Source organism: Falco rusticolus, chromosome 17 (genome assembly GCF_015220075.1).
Source record: "Falco rusticolus isolate bFalRus1 chromosome 17, bFalRus1.pri, whole genome shotgun sequence".
NCBI classification, from domain to species: Eukaryota; Metazoa; Chordata; class Aves; order Falconiformes; family Falconidae; genus Falco; species Falco rusticolus.
Genome location: NC_051203.1, coordinates 7234076 through 7251976, shown reverse-complemented (window position 1 = coordinate 7251976; position 17901 = coordinate 7234076). Strand labels below are relative to the sequence as shown.

Below are 17901 nucleotides of genomic sequence, written 5' to 3'. Positions count from 1 at the left end.
TGCTGACTGCATCCTCCTCCTGTCTGACATGTCAGTGGTGTGGTCCAACTTTCAGCACTGATCCTCACTATGCTTCATGCTGAGCTGCCAACTGCTGGTGAAACCTGCTCGATTAGTGTCCATATACTGCTGTGCAAATGTGTGCTTCTGGGAGATGTCACCAGAAAAGCCCTTGAGTTCTTGTTCTGCGGTATTTTGTTGGCAGTGGAAGAGCTTTTAACATTCTTTCTCCTAGTTCATAAAGCTCCAGCCAACTTGTGTCAATGGTGACTTCCACAGGGCCATATTAGCTGGCACATCTGCAGCATGCTGCACACAATGGATGCCTAGCTAGGAGCTCCTCAGCTGCACTGTGGTGGCAGGAACTAAGTGCTTGGGCTGCTAGCTCTGTTCACCTCCATCTATGCCTCTGTGTTCATCCTGACTGGATGCTTTGTGGAGTAAGGGTGTCTTAGACTTCCTAGAGCTGGTCATCTTCCCCTCTTCCCCCCACTGCATGTTCTCATAAGTGCCCTTCCCAAAGACTTGCTTCTTTCTGGGCCTTTTTGTCTTGGACTGTGGGTTTCAGTTACCTTTTCTGGTGTACTGGGGGTGTTTAGGTATGTCTCCACCCACTATGTGTGGCCCAGGCTCTGTGAACTCGTTGCAGATTTCAGAGTTTGCTTAAAAACTTCCAGGCAGTATGGAGGTGGAGGTGTCATAAGGAAATGACAGCTGAGCGTGAAGCTGACCACAAGGGGCACCTGCCTGTTAGGGTGGCTGGGAACCAGATGCCTGTGTGACCCTGCATTCTGCTTCTTCTCCTTGCAGAGATGAATGAGGCAATGCGCTCCTTTGCAGAGAAGGTGTTTGCCTCTGAGGTGAAAGATGAGGAGATCAGGCAAGAGATCTCTCCTTTTGATGTGGAAGAGGTATGCCCCATCTCACGTGAGGAAATGAGAGTGCACATGATGCTTCAGGAGAGCTCTGCCACAACAGAAAAGCGGTGAGCAACAACCAGAGCAGTTGGGGAAAGGAGAGGAGCATTGCCTGCACAGCCCCAGCCAGAGCTGGAGGAAAGCAGGGGGAACATAAGTTAAGGCCTGTGAAAACAGTTTACCACACCCACGGGATAGACCCTTGGTAATCCCAGGGCATCTGCCAGGTACTTCAGGGTTTCCTCTCCAACGGTTCCCACTGTTGGACAGAAAGGCACCCATGGCCTGTTCCCTGGGTGTCAGCATGGCAATGGCCACAGAGCTGTTGGAGATGGAGGCCTGGAGACCTTTCTCTAGAAAGGTGCGACTGGCAAAGACTGTACTTGAAAGTCCATGTACTTTGTGTGCTGTGGCCGCTACTCTTGGTAGTATCAGAAAGCACCAGTGAGATGACTCATGTTGTGCACAGTTGGAACACAGCTGTGGTAAGTGCCCCTGACCGTGCACCTACATGTGGCCATGGAGTTGGGGCTGTTTGCCTGAGGCTTTCCTTCCTGGCAGGAGGAAGCGCCTACTCCGCCTGAAGACAATTGCATTGGCAGTCCCGGTGGCTCAGAAGTCTATAACCAGCCTGTCTGCTCTTGATGAAGTCATCTCTACCTCCCCTGTGTACCAGACTGTGCCTGACTTCCAGCGGGTACAGATCACAGGGGATTATGCCTCCGGTGTACGTACTTGCATGGCTGTACCCTTCCCCTTGCTGAATACCACTTCATCTAGTCCCTGCCTGTCCCTCAGTAGTGACCAGTGTCACAGGAGCCTGTACCAGCTGCAGTGGGGATAGACGGTGTCTTCCAGCTCAGTCCATGTCTCATGAGCATCTGATGGTGCCCTGCTGCATCCCTGGAGGATCCAGAGCTGAATGCCTTAGAAGAGTCTGTGTGGTGCTGCATGCTTCCCATGGGATTCTCCGGACAGGGCAGAAGGGAGGGCAGGGTGGGGTAGCCTATGCTTATTCTGTCACAGCCTGCTCCTGCTTGACACAGCTATATCTGTCTGAGGTTTGTGCAAGTCACAGAATCCCAGAATAGTTGAGGTTGGCAGAGACCTGCAGAGGTCATCTGGTCCAGCCCCCCCTGCTCGGGCAGGGTCACCTAAAGCCAGTTGACCAGGACTGCTATCACATCCTGTGCTAATTCCTCCTTTTACATCTGTGCTGCTTCTGAGATACTGTTGGCAGGTTGCACCCTCCTGGGCTGGAGGCGGTTGCTCAGCTTGGAGTTGCATAGCGGAGGAGCAGTTAGGGGAAGCTGAAAATCCCTCCATGCACAGGCACATTCCTTCTGCCATGACTGTAATGAGCTGCAAGTACTTCATGGTATTCTCCCATGCTGCTCCAATGTGACCTCTCTTCACTGCCCAAAACACTTGTCTGTGCAGTAAATCAAAAATTCTTGACACATTGGGTCACTGTATGTTGTTGATCCTGCTTCAGTTTCAGTCTGGGCTCCAAAAATAGCTTTTAGTGTTTTGCGCAAACCTGGCTTCCATTTCAGTGGCAACTACAGTCTACAGTGAGGAATGTAAGAGGGGATGACAGCTGGAATTCATTGGTTCTGGTGTGAGGAACTTCCCTTTGCCATGTCTAGGACTTTGCCTATCATCCCTTATTTGCCCTGCTCAGGCAGAGCAGCAGGAGGGAGGGAACGACAAGATACATACCTTGCCATGAACAAAATTGTCCTTTTTACATCTTCGTGCACGGGGGTGTCTCTCGGGCAGCTAGGTTCCAGTTGTGTGGCTGTGTTCAGCAACAGCCCTCTTGCAGGTGACAGTTGAAGATTTTGAAATTGTCTGCAAAGGCCTGTACCGTGCCCTGTGCATCCGGGAGAAATACATGCAGCAGTCTCTACAGAGGTTCCCCAGGACCCCATCTCAGTACCTGCGTGCTATCGAAGGCGAGGTCTGGAGGGCGAGCAGCACTGGCCCAGGTACACTGAGGCACCTGGAGGGTTTTCCTCTCTGGCTTCAGCATGGGGTGAGCAGGGGTGAGAAAAGGGTTGTGGAAGTGCCCCACAGGGGAGTCGCTTGCTCAGGCCTCCTCTCTAGTGTCACAGTGGCAGTGCTGTCCCTGCCCTCTGCCTGGGGTGGAGGAGCATGGCAGGCTTGCGGAGTTTTGGTTGGCAGCCTGTGCCTCATGGTGTTCTCATTTTGGTCCAGTGTTCACCCCACCAGTGAAGGATGGAGAGGATCCCTTTGAAACTGGGAATCTTGCCGAGGACCTGGGATACCATGTCCAGATGAAGGATGGGGTAGCCTACATCTATGGAGACAAGGCAGCGGCTGGCAGAAATGAGCCAAAGGACCTGCCCTACCCCAGCCTTGAGGACTTTGTTGATGACATGAACTTCCTCTTGGCCCTGATTGCACAGGGGCCTGTGTAAGTGCACAACCCAGCACTGCTGGGTGCAGCTGAACAGATTCTGCCGCAGCAGGCAGAGGGAGGTCAGAGCAGAGCCAGAGTTGCCCCCTCCTTTTCCTGGGAAGAGGGAGGAACCTACTGATGACATACCTGCAGCCTGCTGGCTACCAAAATGTCCTTAGCTCTTGTCAGCCACCTTGATTGGGGTCTTAAGTGAAGTAACCATTCAGGGATTGGAGACAAACCCTGAAGGTATGCTCACACCTGGCCAGGCCTTCCTTTGAAGCTCTGTAATAGAGCCAGGAGAAGCACCTTAGGGAAGCAGCCCAGGCCAGCATGAGCTCCTCCACCTCAGGTGAAAGCTGCATCCCTGTTTGAAGGGCCATGCCCCTGTGTTGAAGGATAAGGAGCCCAGTCACTGTTCTGTCCTTTGCTTTCACTAGTAAGACCTATGCTCATCGGCGCCTGAAGTTCCTCTCATCAAAGTTCCAAGTACACCAAATGCTAAATGAGATGGAGGAGATGAAAGAGCTGAAGAACAACCCCCACCGGGACTTCTACAACTGCCGCAAGGTAAATGGCAAGGCTTACAGCCACTGTGACTCTGAGGACATCTTGATGCCTTCCCTTCCCAAAGAACTAGATATTACAGTCAAGGTCTGTGGCTCCTCCATTGTTCCTGCTAATGGGGTGGTGCTGACTGGGCTGCTCTTGGCCCAGGCCTGTTGTGCTCATCTGCTGGGCTGAGCCATGCTCCCCACACAACTTGGGCTTGCCTAAGGTGTTAGTTAGCCTCCCTGTGAAGGTACCTGAGCACCCCAACTTGAAGCTAGATAGCTGTCCCTCTGGTTTCTCAGGTGGACACACACATCCATGCTGCAGCCTGCATGAACCAGAAGCATCTTCTGCGTTTCATCAAGAAATCGTACTGTGTGGATGCTGACCGTGTAGTTTATGATGCCAAGGGCAAACAGCTCACCCTGAAACAGCTTTTCCAGCAGCTCAATCTGCACCCCTATGACCTGACAGTGGATTCCCTGGATGTCCATGCTGTAAGTGGTAGGGAATTTAGGGTAAGACCACCCTTGGGTACTCTCACCCACCCCTGTAGGCATGGCTTTTCTCCTCCCTGTGTACCCCTGATGTGCATGTTAGTGTTTCTGGCAGGGTGCAGCAGCTCCTAGCTTTCCCATTGTGGGTTGTCTGGATCAGTCCCTGCTCAGCTGGTACGCTTGGGCCCAGTGTCTGTGTGTGTGTCTGTCTGTGTGTGTGTGTAGTATTTGCCCCTGACCCTCTCTGATCCTCCCTTCTCCAGGGGCGGCAGACATTTCAGCGCTTTGACAAGTTCAATGACAAGTACAATCCTGTGGGTGCCAGTGAGCTACGTGACCTCTATCTGAAGACGGAGAACCCTATCAATGGCGAGTACTTTGCTACCATCATCAAGGTGAGAATATAGGGGAGGAGAGCTGTTAAGCTGTGGTGCTGCTGTGCCCAGTGGCTGCAGGGTCCCCATGCCACCATCTGTTCTGGTTTGCAGGAGGTTGGCTCTGATCTGGAGGATGCCAAGTACCAGCACGCAGAGCCTCGCCTCTCAATCTATGGGCGATCAGCTGAGGAGTGGCACAAGCTAGCCAGCTGGTTCAACAAACATCGGGTCTATTCCCCCAACATGAAGTGGATGATCCAAGTACCCAGGATTTAGTACGTGCTGTGGGTCTGAGAAGGCAGTGTGCCTTACAGTGCACTATACCTCATCTTTTATCCTGAAGGGATTGTGGGGACAGTGGGTCATGTTGTTCCTCTGCTAGCAGCTAATCCTTGTCTCTGTCCACAGTGATGTCTTCAGGTCTAAGAATTTCCTCCCACACTTTGGGAAGATGCTGGAAAATATCTTTGTTCCTGTGTTTGAGGCAACCATCAATCCTCGAGCCCACAAAGAGCTGAGTGTCTTTCTACGCCATGTGAGTGTCACCTGATGATGTTGTCAGGATGTGGTGAGCACTGACATCCCTGTTTGTGCACAAGAAATGGCATATTTGCCCTGATATGGAAAATGTCATCAGTGGGCTTGTGGCCCTACTGCCGCATTCTGGGAGAGGGGGTATGTGTCCAGAACTGCTGGGAGGGGTCAGACTCCCTGAGCTGGCTGCTGTGGGGCTGTGAGAAATGCTGCCCACTCACCTCCTGGAGAAGTGGTTTGGGGTGAGCTTTATTTCTAGCCCTTGATAAAGCTTGGGGGGTTGTGAGGAGCAAGATCTGCAGCCTTGCCCCTGTCTCTGCTCTGGGATGGGTCAGGGGTACAGGCTACAGCTGGACTGTGGCAAGCTGCAGTGGGGCAGGGTGAGCCAGCCTACCTGGGCATGACAAGGTTGGGGAGCTTTGAGATGCAGCTTTTTTTTACCTTGCCAAGCAGATCACTGGCTTTGACAGTGTGGATGATGAATCCAAGCATAGTGGACACATGTTCTGCACTAAAAGCCCAAAGCCAGAGCAGTGGACTTCTGAGAAGAACCCATCCTACACCTACTATATATACTATATGTATGCCAACATCTTGGTGCTTAACAACCTACGCAGGTAAGGCCCAGGATCTGCTAAGGGACCTGCAATGGGCTGGCAGAAGCGGGGCTGACTCGTGAGTTGTCTCAGCAGTTTGATTGTTAGTGGCAGAAATGGGGCCCTCCTTGCTCTGCCACCAGCATAGTTTGGAGCTTCATGTCCCACAGCAATCCAAACGCTCCTTGGTAGGAAGTGTGATGGACTGGGGTGAAAACTGCAGAGATGCATCTATTGTGTGCACAGAGGAGAAAAGAGAACAAGTAACGCGTTCCTAGGTCAAGCTGGATTCTTGGGGACCCACTGGCAGGGGCAGAGCTGGAACTGAAGTCAGGGAATCTTGCATCATATGCCACATAACCCTGCTGCTTGCCTGCTCTGAGTCCTTCTTCCATGTGCCTAGGCAGCGTGGTATGAACACATTCCTCTTCCGCCCACACTGTGGGGAAGCTGGGGCCATCACACATCTGCTCACAGCCTTCATGACAGCAGATAATATCTCCCATGGTCTCAACCTCAAGAAGGTAAGTGGAGTAGTCTGCCACAGAGCAGCCCAGGCATGGAAGAGGAAAAAAGCGTGTTCACAGCTGGCCTTCACTGAGCTGACAGTTAATTGTGCCTCTGCTGCAGGCTGACACAGCCTGGCTTCAAGCAGATGTTACAAACTCTCTTGAGTTTCTCCAGGCATGTTTGGGAATGTAGCTGAGAAACCTATTCAGACTTCAGGGGTTCAGCCTCACAGGCCTATCATTGGATAAGTCTGTTATCACGAGCCAGCTAAGTTCTGAAATCAGACAGGTCTGAACTCACTTGGCCTCTCACTCTCCAGTGGGCCCTGGAGGATTGCTGCCTTGGCTGTCTCTTTTTCTTGCACACACGTGCTCTGAGGCACTGAGATCTCTGAGGAGTGACCCTGGAGAGGTAGAGGGCGCAGCAACTTTTTCCCTAACCTGGCAACTCTGCTCACCTTTGCAGAGCCCGGTGCTGCAGTATCTGTACTTCCTTGCCCAAATTCCCATTGCTATGTCCCCACTCAGCAACAACAGCCTCTTCCTGGAGTATGCAAAGAATCCATTGCCTGACTTCCACCAGAAGGGCCTCATGGTGTCCCTTTCTACAGATGACCCCATGCAGTTCCATTTCACCAAGGTACAGTGGAAGCTGATCACCTCCCGCTCTGAACATGGGGCTGGGATGGTGTGGGCCTCATTGCTCAGGGAAGCCAGCAGCATTTGCAGCCGATCCAGCATGCTGGGCCATCATGGGCTGTGCTGGCAGAAGCCAGTGGCCTCTAACACAGCCTGTGGCTGCAGGAGCCCCTGATGGAGGAGTATGCCATTGCTGCCCAGGTTTTCAAGCTCAACACCTGTGACATGTGTGAAATTGCCAGGAACAGCGTTTTGCAGTGCGGCCTGTCCCATGAGGTAGGTGCCCCTCTGGGCAGGCGGAGCGGGCCTGCGCCTGAAAGGGGCCAGGCCAGGCCACCAGCCCCCTCCCCGCACTCGGGGCTGCCTCCCAGGGCCTGAGGGAGCTCGGCCGAAGCCAGCGCCTCCCCCGGGTGCCGCCAGCCGGGGCTTCTGAGGCCGGCACCGCCGCCCTTGTCTCCGGCAGGAGAAGGCCAAGTTCCTGGGTGAAAACTACCAGGAAGAAGGACTCCAGGGCAACGATATCCGGAAGACAAACGTGGCCCAGATCCGTGTGGCCTACCGCTATGAGACCTGGTGCTACGAGCTCAACCTCATCGCCGAGGGCGTGAAGGCCGACTAGGAGCGGGTGGCGCTGCGGGGCTGGGGCGGGCGGCGGGGCCGCGCAGTAAAGGCCGCTCTGTCAGCAGCTGCGTTGCACCCTGCGCCGGGGGCGGGGCTGCCGCCTGAGTGACGGCCGCGCGAGCCAGTGGGCGGCAGGGCGGGGCGCGGCGGGAGCGTCCGGCGAGCGCGGGGCCGGGACCGAGCCGGGGCTCAGCGGGTGAGAGGGTGCGGGGTCGGTTGCCGCCGCGGGGGCAGAGCGGGACCGGGGGGCGGGGCCGCGCGGCGCGGCGGGGCTCCTCACCCGCGCCCCGTCACCAGCGGCTCCGGAGGGGCAGCTCGGCCCGGGGAGGGCGGGGGCTGCACGCGGAGCGGCGGCCGAGCTTGGGGCCGCCAGCGGTGCTGGTGGCGGCGCGGTCCATCGCTGCCGGCCCCGGCGGGAGCCCGGCGCAGCGGGGAGGCGGGAGGTGCTGCAGCCGGGCGGCGACCCTGCCGGTGCCTGCGGGGTCGCCGGTACCCGCCAGCCTCCGGGGAGAGCCGGTGACCGGGCCGGCTGCGTTCTGCCCCGGGGGTCCTGGTGAGCCGCCCCGGGCGGGCAGGGCCGGGCGCGGGCCCCACGCGGGGAGTAGGCGGCTGCCCGAGCCCGGCGGCAGCCCCGCGGGTCACCAGCCCCGTGTTTCGTCGCGGTTCCTCGCCCCGCGCAGCCGCGGGGAGCGGGCGGGGGGACGCACCTTGACGCGTACGCACGCCTGAAGGGGGGCTGCGGGGCGGGCCCTGCCGCGCCGCTCCCCGGGGCGCCCGGAGACGGTCTAGGCGGGCGCACGGGAGAGTCCCCCGAACATCAGGAGACTCTTTTCCACCCTGAGGGCGCCCGAGCACCAGCTCGGGCAGTCCCGGGGGTGCCGAGACACCCGGCAGCCGCCCGCGGTCCTGGGCAGCTCCCTTCCCACCTCAGCCCCTCAGGAGTTCGTACAGGCTTTCTATGGAACAGCTTGTCTCCTGGCAGGCTGCGATGTTTTCGGTAGCGCTAGTTACTTGTGTTGACTTGCACTGAGGAGTTACAGAGGTCTGCGATGGCGATGCTGTCAGAGGGCATGAGCTGCAAGCCAGCATTACGCTGCGCCACTCACCCCTTGCCTTTTCTGGTTCGTGGCGCGGACCCCTCCGTTCCAGTGACCGTGGCCAAACGCAGCCTGTCCGACTGGGCACCTGGCTACCACGACCCTCATAGAGCCCTAGTAGTTTTGGGAGCTCTGTTTGACAGCTGCGATGTGCATCGACCCTAATGACAGAAGAAGAGTAGGAGTCACAGGAAAAACAGCCCCTGGAAATGTGTTTGTGCAGTGGGGGATGTGGTCTCTTCTGTCCCTGGCTGCTGGGGTCATGGAAGGGGGGGATGAGTGCGTGGTGACCTTGCTGCATGAGAAGGAGAGCGGAGCTGGGAGCAGCGAAGCTGCTGAAGGAGCCTGTGTGCTGCCCTGCCGGGGCTCTGTTGGCTGGAGGGGATGTGTGAGCGTTTGGTCCAGCGACCCGCTCCGTCGCAGGCAGGCAGGGCCCTAAGCAGGTGTTTGCTAGTGTCCAGAGCAGGGTCAGGAGCCGGGTGGCTCCCCGGGGGGGTGATGTGTCTCAGTCCCTCCTCAGACTGGGTTGTCCCTTCAGGGGCTTGCAGGCAGGACTGGGTGAACTGCTTACTATCTGAGCATTCAGAAGTTAAACTGCTGCAGAGATAGGTGAGTGACAAAATGGACCCTGAAAGACTTTGGGCACCCTGTCCCAAAAAGCATGTCTCTTGGGCAGTGTGCTCCAGTTTGCCCTTGACAGGAAGGTATGTGCAGAGAATGTCTGAGGGTGTCAGGTATGGGGGGAAAAAATGTTGGTGGTGGTCTTGTGAAACATTCCCGCTTGAAACAGCTGGCTGGAAGTATCCGTCCTGGAGTGCCAAGTCCTAGTACTGTGCATTGCTGCTTGGCAGAATTCTTACATCAGTCTTCCAGGACGGATATGGCTCATTCCCTGTGGCTCTTGGAACTTTTGATCTGGATGTATGTTGTTTTCTGGTGCTACCTTGGTCTGCGCCCTCTGAACCTCTTGGGGCAGCTGCCTCCATGCTGCTGAGACTTCCAAAGGAAAGTGTGGCTGGTGGTTGTGGCCTACACAACCTGCCTGCGGTGGCCACCGTCACATAAAGGTGGTCCTAGCTTTATGGTGATGTCAGCCCTGGGGGAAGCCTGGAATCTCATCTCAGACAGTTGCACCAGGAATTGGCTCCAAGATAACGGCTGTTTGAGTTTAACTTTTTTTTCCATCTCCACCTTGGGTTTGATTTCTTGTGCGAAGCCTGCAGCATTCCTGGGGCATGCAGCCAGCCTTTGGTGTAGCGCCTGTTTCAACTGCTGCTTTCAGTATTGGTAACCTGAACATCACATACTGTGAGTCAGGTTAAAACCCCACAACTTTAAAAACAGTATATTGTGGGTTCTGTCTGTGTCCTCTGCTATAAAAGCCTTCAGGGCTTATGTGTTTAAAGTGGTGGGGGGGTTTAGCACGAGGAAAAACTTACTTTTAAGAAGTTGAATTCCATCACTTCTGACTGAAAGTTGAAAGACCCAGATTCATCTTTCTCATCAGTATAAAAGTCTTAGCAACCGTGGCAGTGGTCAGACTTAACTTCCTTTTGCCATGTAATTAAGATTAGCATCACATTTACTGTATCCAGGGGCTGCACACTACATGGCCATGTATCTGATGAGGTGGAACTCCATTCCTCAGCGTGATATGCAGAAGCTTCGAATGAGTTAATGACTACCATTGCTTTGTATCGAGATGGAAATGAGTAAGCATACCGCATTCCTGAAGTGTTACTTATTTTGCTATAAAATCTGCTTGTGTGGTACTGCCCATGTCTTTCAGGCGTCACATGGCAGAGTTTTGCTTAGAAAAGCTGCAGGTTTGCTCTAGAGCCAAACAGAATGGCAATAGCTGAGAACTCTGGAAGGGGTGCTTGCTGCTGTGCTGTCTCCTCATCCCCCCAGGACTGAGCTGCCAGCATCCCTAGACTTCAGAAGACCAGTAACTGTCTTTCACTTGGCTACCAACAGAGGAGAATGGGTGACAAGGAGGTCTCTTGGGTGGTTTAGAACTGCACAACTCTCATAAAAGGAGTGAAAGATTGCTTCAGAACTGCAAGGGCTTGCCAAGTCTGTGATATGTGTGTTGTCATGCCTGTTGTGCAGCAGAATAAGGTAAGGTCGTGTGTTAGTGCCTTTCTTTAGCACCTGTTGGCATGGGTGTGGTATGGGGGTTGTGGGGTACCAGCCATGCCTGCAGTGGGTGGGCTTGACCTCAGCATTGAAGAGTATCTTATTCTTGAACAGCACTGGCAGCATTCTCTCCTTGAGCCGTTTGGAAAGCGGAATTTTCTTGAGACTTTGCATAGAAAATGCTTAGCATGCTCTCTGGCTTTCAGAATTGGAAAAAGAGTCAGGGCTACCTGTCATGTGCGGTGAATGTGCCTAATTCTTGTGTTTGGGATAAAGATACGGAAGCTGTCTTCCAACAGTGTGGGTTGGAGAGGCTGTCTCTTTTGGGAGAAATATGTGATACTTTGTCTAGAAATTATTTAATTTCTCTTCTCCCAAAACTACTGCTTTCAATGAACTAATTCAGTATTCTTGACTACACCAAACTTGAGCACACTACACTACTAATGCGGTAGGGATGACAACTTTGGCTTCTGTGGAAATACTGGGAAGCATATCAGAGTCGCTGGGGGAGTTTGGAAGGAGGGGTCAAGAGAGAAACACTCATGTTAAGTCTGGTTAGTTTGTGAAAGGTATGGTGCATGTGGTCCCTGAGACGGCAGTGCTGGCTGCCTGGCTCAGGTGGTCTCTAGCAGTTCTGTGTCTCTAAGCTGTGCTTTGGCCTATCTCAGACTTGTCTGACGGTTACTTAGCTTGGATCAGGCCACCCCAGTCTGCTCTTTCTTCATCGAAGATCAGTCTCTACTCTCGCCCTGGCTCACATGATGAGCTTGGATTAAATACCTGGTTCTTGGTAGCAGCCACCTGCCTTGCAAGCCTGGACAGGTGAAGAGCTGCATTCTTCTCCTCCTCAGATGATTATTTTGGAAGACACAGTTCAGGGCTGTGGCTGGCAGAGCAGCACTGAGCAGGAGAGATTGTTGGGTGCTTTCTCTGCTATCTATGTTTAAGGTGAGCCAGGAGCCATGTGTTTCTAGTTGTATCTGATAGTTCAAAGATCAGTGACATGCCTTGGGAAGACCATTGCTATTGCACTCAAACCTGTATGACTTCTTAGGTGAGTGAAGCTTATTGCTTAACCTTCAAAGTAATACTGCTTCTCAGCCAGTGCATGGAGCTTCACTGGCTGGAGAAGTAATACTATTTGTTAGGTTTATGCTGAAGGAAAGGAAATAAGACTCGGTGTGGATCCAGTTTCTGCATATGGGTCTGTGTAGCTCTGGATGCCAGAGTCAGGTAGTTGCTTGAGCGCTGAGTGAACTGCTTGAATCTGGGCATTCATTGGTGAGCGGGACCAGAGGCAGCGCTGCAGAGACCGTATCACCAGTATCTGTATGCTGGCTGGGACTGTGCTTGTCCACCATGTTTCTCAGTTGCTGGTTGTGCTTCATCATGGAAGCACAACTGTGGACAGTAGGAGAGGTCAGGGGCATGGGGCTGACTTGGGCCATGGCTGTATATCAGGAAGCAGAAGTATGGCAGGCTGGCTGGGGAAGGTCCAGCAAAGCACTCTTTGTTGCACCCTTACCAGCGTGAGTCATAGGAGGAAGGATATGGGGCAGGCTGGCAGCCAGCAGACCTGACCTTGAGCGCAGGCAGCTCTGCACGCTTTGAGGATGAACCCAACTAGAAAGCTGAGCAGGGCTCCTCAGTCTGCTGCATGCAGTAATTTGCCCTCACGGATGCTGCATGCAGATGTTTTGCCAGACTGCTGGTCTGAGCCTAGGGGCCGCTGGCAGCTGGTGTATTCAGGGAAGGAAGCTGCCAGTGCTGTTGGGAAGCAAGGGAGCCTTTAGCGTCACGCGTGGGCTTGCTGTCAGCGTGGAGCTGCATGTGCCCTGTGAATGCATATGCTGCTGGCCTTGAAGTGCTTAGTCCTGTGAATAAGCCCACAGTGCTGCACCACAGGGTCCTCTGGGGGCCCGTCCCTGTACGAGTTCTACATCCAGTGGTCCCACACTTGAAGACCTGGCAGGGAGTAAAGGTGCCGGCTGTACTGGCTGAGAGGAGGTTCTTTCACCCCTCTCCTGGCCTGGCTTGGCTTTCCCCATAAGAGCCTTTGCTGCTTTGCTAGCTTGTCCTTCAGGTCCTCAGGAGCATCCCTGGGTGCTGTTGCTGTAGAGTAGTTGCAGTGGCATAGAAAAGAGGAAAATTGCTTTCCTGTTTGCTAATCAGGGCTGTGCAGACAAGGATTGAGGAAGGATGGCTCTGCTCTGGCTCAGGATGTTTTGGAAACAATGCCTATTTATAGGAGAGGGTAGGGCCCCTTGCTGCCTGGAGCAGGCTGGCCATGCGGGAAGAGGGCCTCATGGTGGGAAGAAGGTCTTGCGGTGGGGTGTGGTGGCACTGCAGTGCCCTGGTCAAGGGAGTCCAGCAGAGTGGGGTTGCCAGTTTGTGTGTGTGCTCTGTCACTCTCAGGCTTGTTCTGCTCTCTCTCTGCCCCTCTGTGAGGGGGTCAGCACCCTCTTCTGTTTGCTTGTCCCCTGCCTGCACCTTGCCACTGGCAGGAGTGGGGAGGGGGTGCTGTGCTGTGCTGGAGCTGGTGCTGGAGCTGTAGTGCCACCTGCATGGTAGTAGCTTCACCTCACAACTTTGGAGACTGTGCTGGGTGGTGGTCAGGTGGGGCTATGAAAGCGCTGAGGACAGGGTGGAATGCTGATGATGGAGCATATATCCCCAGTTCAGTTGCTAACTCAGATAATCCAAGTTTAGCCCATTTACTGCGGAGTGGGAGAGTTGCTGGCAGCTGTCTGGGGCAATGCACTGAGCAATGCCAGACTGCAAGAACCGACGCTGCTCCCCCTGGAGACAGGCAGCAGTGAGCTTCTTGCCACAGCGAGCAGTGCTGCTTTGGTAGAGTGTGAAAGTGCAGCAGAGAACCAAGGCTTGGTGCCACGTGTGCCCAAGCCATCACCAAATTGCTTGGGGATCCCTGGGCTGTCCAACGACAATGCACTTTGTCACTAACGTATCAGGGAGGTCTGCCAAGGCTGCTGCTTTTTTTTTAATTGCACCGCAAATGTCTCTGCTGAGCAGATCAGCAATGCCAAGAATAGAGCCAGTAGCGCTGCAGCCCTGGCATTTGCAGTGCCAGGTGGGAAGGATGAGAGGCTCTGCTGCGGTGGGGGCTCTGCATGCCCAGCCTGGTGTGCGGGGCATGAACCTGTGCCGGGCAGGCTTAAGCTCCTCTGTCTTCCAATGTGGTTTGCTTCCTCTCCTTGGTTCTGCAAATTGCTGGCGAGTCAATGAAGCCTGGGCTTTGCCATAGCAGCTTTGGAGGGTATGTACCCACATTTTTGCCGTGAGAGCAGGCTGGATCGGTCGGGTGGAGCCTGAGTACGGGCTTTGTTTGACTATGGCCTGTGTTCCCACCTGAAGCAAGTCTGGCTTGCTTTCTGCAGGGTCCTCTGATTTTGTCACATGTGTGGGATGGGGACTGCTTGCTGCTCTTGTTCTGCCTTTTGCAGGGAGACTTCTTAGTGCCGGGGGGATGTTACTGAAGCCAGTGTGGCTTGCTTCTTGGCAACCAGGCCAGAGTCCAAGCTATCCTGAGTGATTGTCTTCTAATGCAAATGAAGAACATTAAGCAGACTCAGAGGGCTGGAACTTCTGAAAGGGGGTAACTGCCTGGAGAAAGGGAGGAGCAGTGCATGTTAGAGCTTATGGGCTGTTGTCTTCTGTCCAAAATGAGTTTTCAACCACGCTGGCATATCTGAGAATATTGGGTATGCCTTGTGAGCTACAGGTAAAGCCGAAGGGCTCGGAGACTGCACATACAAAATGTCTGTACTGAGGTCACACCAGACCTGTAGGTGCTGGGTCTTACAGCCACCCATGTTCTCCCTGGCAGCTTCACCTGCCTGTCTTGCTGCAGCACTGTCTGGAGGATTGTTTGCTGTATCCTCAGGATTATGTGTTGGGAGTAGTCTCAGCTAGCATGGCTCCTGTTTGTGCAGGCTCTGCTAGGGTAGAAGTCATAGTGTTTCTTTAGCATTATTTCTCCTCCGCTGGTCTAAACACTGGGCTATTTTCTTCTTGAGAATGAGAGCTCACCAGTTTCCTCTGCCTTTTGGCCTCTGTTGTATGCCTTTTAAAACTTTTCTGGGCTGCAAGCCACAGGCTGGGCACCACTGCCCTCCAGTTTCTCTGATGACAAATTTAAGTCAGGTATTGACAAGCAGAACATCAGAGAGGTTTTTACTTGTATTGTGCAGCAGGAGACCACTTCTGGGAGGAGGAGTGCAGCTGGGCTCTTCTCTAGTCATCACAACTGTCCTAGTCCTCCTGTGTGAAGCAGCAGCTGTCCTGCTGTTGCTGACTGCTGGGAGAATTAGATGTGATTCCCTTTCTATACCTGGTGCAGTATCTTGTATCTTGCTGTGTCTCTGCTTTGCTGAGAGCTCTGGTAGAGGTATGGTGCTGCGGTGGTTTGGCTGTGTGCTGCCTGAGGTGCTCTGAGCAGTGCATAGAGCATCAGGAGGAAGTCGTTACCCCTGCCTGGCCCACACTGGTACAGGCAAGCAGCAGAGGGGCTGGCTGAGAGCGCTGCTGGCAGACAGGCCATGCTGCTGTGTTCCTGTGCCATTAAACAGTTTCCTTGAGTCTGGACCCTTGGGATCCCTGGCTGTGTTTTGTTCCTGTTGTAGTGTTTTGTTTGGTTTTGAGGCCAGTGTGAACTTTACTTCCTTTTGTTAGCCCTCCCAGATGTGTGCTATAGAAACAGGCTTTGTGGAGAGCGTGCTCTGGAAGCCAGTCTTGAACATGTGATTTGGGGAGGAATGTTCTTCAGCAGTTGCCAGAGAGCAGCTGGCAGTTCCTGGTGGTGTGTATGACTGGAGTGCAGCTGATGATTCTTTTCTTGTTTTCGTCCGCAGGTTGTGCTAGCAGGCAGTCCTTGCAGAACTGACGCCCAGGGGCTCTTGGACACCACTGGCTGCTTTGGAGCCTCATGCTAGCTTGATGCGTGCAGGACACGCGTGGACCTGGACAAGGGTGGAGATGGGGTGTTTGTAAGCACATTGGCACGTACCATGCACCCAACAGGGTCAGTGGACAGTAGCTTCTCCCGCTCTGCTGTGCAGACCCTCTCCCGAAGCCACTGCCGCAACATCAAACAGAAGATCTCCCAGTGGGAGGGGAGGACACGAGGGTGCTCCAACAAGGAGAAACAGCAGCTGAAGGACTTTGGAGTAAAGTATGATCCCAGCTACAATGCTCTACCCAAAGTGAAGCCAGAACACGCAGAGAAGGGCAGGAAGACTGGGTCCAAAGATCCAAAGAGCCTGGGTTTGGACTTCAGGGAATATGCACAGGGCTGCTTGCAGACTGGGGTCTCTGGTGACCTCAAGCCCTGTGCGTGCAGCCTAGCTTCCCAAGCCAACCAGAAAGGAGAATGGCAAGGAGGCTTCCTGGACCGAGGGGCAACACTGCCCCCAGGGAACTTCTATACCTCACAAGCTCTGTGGAGGAGAGTAGATCCCCTTCTGCCTAGCAAAGCCCCATCATTTCCCTTAGACTTTCAGAGGAGGCAAGGGATCTGTGGCTCCACAGAAAGAGAACTTGAAATCAAGGGAATGGACTCTCTCTGCAGGGCAGAGAGGAGCTTAAAAAACATTTACTCTGAGGCAGAGGAGCAAGAGAAGGAGCTAGCTGCTGTCCCACCACCCAAGCCCCGTAGGACTTTCCGCTATTTTGCAGAAAAGGGTGCTAGTAGCTGTAGTGATGCCAATGCTACCAGGGAAGTTTTCCTGCAAAAGCAGCGTGGAGGAGACTTGGTGTCATCCTCCAGCAGTCCTGAGAAGAAAACAGCCAGCAGGAGGATCAGAGGGAGAACGCAGAGGTACATTGCTTCGTCTCTTGTGTCTGAAACACGTTTCCTTAAATCAGTTTCTAGATGAGTTTGAACAGCTTGCTTGCCATGATACCCTTGTGGAGGTGCTAGTACTGATGATGCCTCTGCTGATGTGGAGAGGATATTTCTGGATGAAAGTATCCTCTTTCCAGCATTGCATATGCACTGCTTTTGCTGCTGATAATCTCACGAAGAAGGTTAAAAGCTCCGAACAGGTGTCAGTCCCATACCATAAAACAGAGTTGAGTGACAATATGCTGGCCCCAGGGAGAGTGCTGCCTGCTTCTTGCCCTGAGCTTGTCCTCAGCTGCAATGGGTGGATTACAGAACAGCTTTCTCTTGGGGCAGTATGACTGCTAAATGTTCCAGCTTTCCTGTGAGTGAAAGATTCTCTTGTTGCTTAAAGTTGTCTGTGGCTACCACTGTTGCAGTAGGTTTGGGTTTGGCTGTTATTACCTCTTTCCTGTACGTAGGTCCCTGTTACAGAGTAAAAAACCTCTGAGCTAGCTTGCTGCTAGTTCTGCTTACAGATGAGCTGCCTAGGGCAGCCATGCCAGAGTGCTGTGTATGTCATAGGTGATGTGGCTAGGACTCCTGAAACCTTTCACTGTGGCAAAATGTGCAGCAACAAACCAAATTTTATCGTGACAGGCTAAATCCCTTCCAGCTCCTTTGTGGCCTCTGTGCCATAATTTTGAAATGAGGCCAAGTGTATGAAAATGCAAACTTGCAAATGTGGTAACACCCTTAATGTGAGCAGTGGGAAAGGTGCGATAGAAAGCAGTGCTCGAATTCTGAGTACTGCTGCCAGTGCTTAGTCTGCAAAACGTGTTTTGGGTTCTGCCTCAGTGACAGGATGGGACTTGCCATACCTGCTTGAAGTGTGCTTGGCTGTGGAGCCTCCAACTTGATTTTTAATTTAAAAATCTCCAAGAGTGAGTAGGACTCACTTGGTGTGCTGGTTTTGGCTGGGATAGAGTTAATTTTCTTGATGGTAACTTGTGTGGTGCTATGTTTTGGATTTGTGATGAAAACAGTATTGATAACACACCAGTGTTTTAGTTATTGCTGAGCAGCGCTTACACAGAGGCAAGGGCTTTTCTGCTCCTCACCCCACCCCACCAGTGAGCCGGCTGGGGTGGGCAAG

At 53.6% G+C, this 17901-nt stretch overlaps 2 protein-coding genes across 6 annotated transcripts in view; both read left to right on the top strand.

The window, feature by feature from the left end:
* The first annotated feature begins 812 nt into the window (after positions 1–812).
* Positions 813–7815, top strand: AMPD1 (adenosine monophosphate deaminase 1). Its single transcript, XM_037410421.1, has 14 exons — positions 813–985; positions 1479–1644; positions 2746–2908; positions 3138–3357; positions 3783–3912; positions 4197–4391; positions 4655–4786; positions 4880–5043; positions 5177–5303; positions 5756–5919; positions 6302–6422; positions 6874–7047; positions 7212–7322; positions 7510–7815. Exons 1-14 carry the CDS (start codon positions 813–815, stop codon positions 7663–7665), a joined length of 2196 nt encoding a protein of 731 aa, XP_037266318.1. The 3' UTR covers positions 7666–7815.
* DENND2C (DENN domain containing 2C) overlaps positions 7805–17901 on the top strand; it is a 26103-nt gene continuing 16006 nt past the window's right edge. For 4 of the 5 annotated variants that reach the window (XR_005107865.1, XM_037410419.1, XM_037410418.1 and 1 more), the window contains exons 1-2: positions 7805–7863; positions 15778–16742. Coding sequence is in view for 4 of the 5 variants with exons in the window: in XM_037410419.1 (XP_037266316.1) it covers positions 15934–16742 (809 nt within the window). In the remaining variant the exon portion in view is untranslated. Of the gene's footprint in view, positions 7872–15777; positions 16743–17901 lie in introns of all 5 variants that reach the window. The other variant, XM_037410417.1, reaches the window with a different exon arrangement.

Bases quoted from the DNA above. Each gene is read 5' to 3' on its own strand.
- AMPD1 (XM_037410421.1), top strand. From the start codon at position 813: ATGAATGAGGCAATGCGCTCCTTTGCAGAGAAGGTGTTTGCCTCTGAG. The intron at 3,358-3,782 runs GTAAGTGCACAA...TGCTTTCACTAG, and splicing joins CTGATTGCACAGGGGCCTGT to TAAGACCTATGCTCATCGGC. The intron at 7,048-7,211 runs GTACAGTGGAAG...CTGTGGCTGCAG, and splicing joins TGCAGTTCCATTTCACCAAG to GAGCCCCTGATGGAGGAGTA.